This window comes from Atta colombica, unplaced genomic scaffold (genome assembly GCF_001594045.1).
Source record: "Atta colombica isolate Treedump-2 unplaced genomic scaffold, Acol1.0 scaffold72, whole genome shotgun sequence".
Classification (NCBI taxonomy): Eukaryota; Metazoa; Arthropoda; class Insecta; order Hymenoptera; family Formicidae; genus Atta; species Atta colombica.
Window position 1 is genome coordinate 567,735 of NW_017259564.1, and position 4,098 is coordinate 571,832.

Here is a 4,098-nt window from a genome sequence, read left to right on the forward strand (position 1 = left end):
TTCTCTCTTCCTAACATTAAACGATTAATTATTTCCTATTAAATCATTAATATCATGTATTTTTAAAAAATCTTTAAAAATAATGTCTTAGTAACTTCATCATTAGAATTTTCATACAATAAGAACAAGAATACAACAGTATTGACACGAACTCTCACAAAGATCGTAATAATTAACGATGATAAAATGTGCGCGTGCTTGTGAATGTATGTATATGACATATGCGGTGAATGTGGCTTGTGTAAATTAAGAATTAAATGTAAACAGTGTAAAAGACGATTTATTGTGGAGATACAGACCATCCTCACCTGGTAAACTTCCCTTGGCGCGGACCCCCCCACGAGCGGCCAGCCGCTGGACCCCACGGGCCCCTGAAGCTGCGGGGTTGCGTCCCCCCCTGACTGGCCCACGGGCTTGCGGGCCACCGATTCGGCCACGTGGCACTACTCCACGGCCACGACCAGCCTACCCAAATAACATACCCAAATTGTTACCCCATAATTGTACAATAATTTGCATTATATTTACATTTCATTTAACTTTCTTTTCTTTTTCTTAATATTTTTACGTGTCTCTTCTGCTTTATATCTAATTTAGTTATGTACAGTATACAGTAGACCCTTAAAAATATAGTAGTAATAGTAATAAAATACATTAGAATTAGTATATATATCGCTGAATGATCAAGAGTTTTTCCAGTATATATATATGTGCATTTTATTCGTAATGCTCATATTTGGAGCGTAGACGTACATACAAGGCTTTTATATATACGTATACATCCATAACGATATAGCATGAAAAAAGACGAGTAAACAGAGAGAAGGGAAACAAGAAAGTTATGGAGAGGAAGAAACAATGATAGAATGAGAAAGAAGGAAGAAAAAAGAAAAATGAGAACGTGGCAGAAGTAAATCACCTATAACCAAATTTTTACTAACCACGTTTTTACATACAGCAGTAGGAGTTAGCAGAGTTATCCAATGTAGTAAAGCGAAAAGCGAACTGATTGGTTGGCGTAGGAACTTTTAAGCGACACAAGCTATTGCACTGGCAGCTAAAACAAAATTCAACCAAAAGGCGTATTATATAAATAAGCGGCGCAGCATTAAGCGTTAAAACAAATGTGATTTAAGCGTAAGCTATGGTTTTATATACATGGATATAAGGACGGTGGGAGGCTAAAGCGAGAACTGCAAAACATGTTCACTGGTGCTATATACGGGGGACGAATCCTCTCTATTCCGTCATCTATCTCCGTGGTCTTTATCATACCTACGCATAATTCAGTGTACAAGTAATAAAATATTATTAATAAAGTATTACTAATCGTCACGTGACACATATACGATAAATCATTTGTAAATAGATTATTGATTTAAAAAGTTTGAATGACGTTTATCATTCCTTAGTTCCAATACTGCTGTTTATAATTTGCGACAAACTTTTCCTCCTGCTTAATGAAAATAAAATTGCCATATTGAATTGATTTATTTTTTTTGAAAGTCAAATCGATGTATGTATATGTTACGTAGTCACATATATTGGATCTACAGAGTGACAATAACCATATTATCTCTCGTGAAAAAATTTGAAGAAATATTTGTGAATATTTGAAGAAACTACAGTCAACATACTATGTATGCGCTATATATAGAGTATTTGGTAATAACATCTTGCAGACAGTAGAGCAAGTTAAATTAAATAAAAAAATCTTCTATTATTTTGCAAGTTTGACAATAATTAATTTTTTAATAATTATTATAAGTTGACAGAAGATTTTTCCAATTTAACCCATTTTACTGTCCACAAGATAATACAATTATTACCAGACATTCTGTATGTAGCACATACACAGCTTAGTTGTTTCTTCAAATACAAAATATAAATCATAATAAGAATACGAGAATTAATCTAAATTTTTTCCTGGAAGAAAGAACTCAATTTAAGAATCCGATGCATACAATATCATTACATGAATATAGTTATGTCTAATAGTACAGAAAAAAATTCAATCTCAAATCACAAAAGAATAAATTCATTTTATTCTATATCCTTATCTGTACTTGTAATTTAAATTAACTTTTTTTACTTCAAAGAAATTTATAAAATGAATATTTGTATCTTTTTTTTTAAATAAGAGATTCGGTAATTCTACTTAAAGCGAAGATGTCTACATGATAATCTGACGATAAAAATTTGTAAAAAAAAAGTAAAAATGGAAATTGGAGTGTAAAAGAAACATGATACGTGAATATTGAATCGTGCGGATGCAGCAAAACAAAAATAATAAATCATAATTTATAGGTATCGAAAAATTAGACTAAAACACTTCCTCAGGAGGAATCATCTAGGAATATAATCGAGGTATATAATCGAGATAACGTCCAAAATAAATAATAAAGCAAAAATTAATGTTAGAAAATGGTTCAAGATAATGCGAAAACAATTCGAAAAAGATTCTAATTTGTCCTTGAAAGCAACGGAGCTAACTACATCGTACTATATGACGTACACATCATATAGCACGGGGAATATAGTAACATCAAATAATACACATAAGAAACCTGAGTGCGCATGTCATGTGTTATCGCAATAGCAAGGCACTGCCAAGAGAAAAAGTTGATCGCAATATAAAAATATAATAAAAACGAAACGATAAAGTAAATTTTTTTCGCGCAGGGTGCCCATATGCTCCCTTTTGTCATGTTTGGATAACCCTGTAACTTGACATAGAAAAAGTGTAACATCATATCCGAGCCACGAGACGCAACGTCGCTCTAAGACAAAAAAAAAACAAATTATTTGTACATGGAGACTGTAATATATAAAGAACGACGACAAGATATATAAAAAGTCCTGTACACTGCTTTCTGCCTACATCTGGAATTCTCCTGAAGCTGCGCTAGAATAATAATGAAGATGGAATAGTGTTAAGGGATCCTGCAACATTGTAAAATGTGCGATCTTCTTCCTTGAGAGGATTTATATAAATATAAATATTTATCTTCAAGTTTCTGTTTTTTAATCCGCATGTTTTTCCTTTTTCTCTTTATTCTCTTTATGTTTTTTTAATTTAAATTGCTTTTCCCGGCTATATCTTGGTTGAAAATTTAGAATGGGTCTACCATGGCTCAGATATGATTTGCAAGCAATTTGAAAGTGGCAATGTGTTCGGATTACAAGGTCTAATCTTAGTAGTATCGAAGTTTTGTTGTTAGTACAGTATAGATTCATGTAGGGTCTATATAAATATAATAATATAGTACGCTCTTAAGCATTCTTTCCTGCTCTCTTTACCCTTCTCCCTTCCCCCCCCCCCACACACATACGCACACGCACGTACGCACACATACACCCTGGATTCATTAAAAACTTTATAGTTCAGATAAATAATGTACTGTGAATGTGCATTTAACATTATAAAATTAGGATTATATTAAGATATCTTCCTGCGAGTTAATAATGATTATAATAAAAAATAGCGCATACCTAATTAGCCAGCGTTAATTTACACGCTCAAATAGAGAAAATATATAATAGATGTTGATCTGGATGAAAAGTTGGAGAGAAATACGAAATATATTAGGAGAATCCGTGAACACTGTGCCACAGTCAAACTACTGCTAGTATAAAAAAAAAGTAATAATGATTTCAGGAACGAAAACGACTTTTTAGAACCATTAAAAAGGCGACCCACCGGTTGAGGCTGCCTGCCTCTCCCTCTGGCAGGCGGCGGAGGCGGCGCATAATCGAAATAGTAATCTTCATATCGATAATAGTCATCGTAATAGGGATCACTGTAGCCACCTCGATAATCCCCATAACCGTAATAGTCGTAATCATAATCTATAAAAACACACATTACAAATAGACCCAAATTTAGCCACGATATCCAATTGACAACTTACTGAGATATAATATAATACTATTTCAATATTATAAGAAAGGCATGCCGGGAAAAGATATAATTTGGAAAATGCTAATATACAATAGAAATAAAAGAGAAAGAAAAACAAAAATAAATTTAATTGTATATCGAGAATAAAATATTTGTGTGGAAAATATGATTTCGAGAAAAAAAAAAAAAAAAAAAAA

The 4,098-nt window shown here is 32.5% G+C and overlaps 1 protein-coding gene across 4 annotated transcripts in view; it reads right to left on the bottom strand.

Moving 5' to 3' along the window:
* The window catches only part of LOC108692469 (heterogeneous nuclear ribonucleoprotein R), a 25,162-nt gene that overhangs the window by 10,550 nt on the left and 10,514 nt on the right, over positions 1-4,098 (bottom strand). For 2 of the 4 annotated variants that reach the window (XM_018200730.1, XM_018200729.1), the window contains exons 6-7: positions 3,701-3,849; positions 309-465 (exon numbers count right to left, since the gene is read on the bottom strand). In XM_018200730.1, the coding sequence (XP_018056219.1) occupies positions 309-465; positions 3,701-3,849 (306 nt within the window). Of the gene's footprint in view, positions 1-299; positions 466-3,700; positions 3,850-4,098 lie in introns of all 4 variants that reach the window. The other 2 variants (XM_018200727.1, XM_018200726.1) reach the window with 1 other exon arrangement.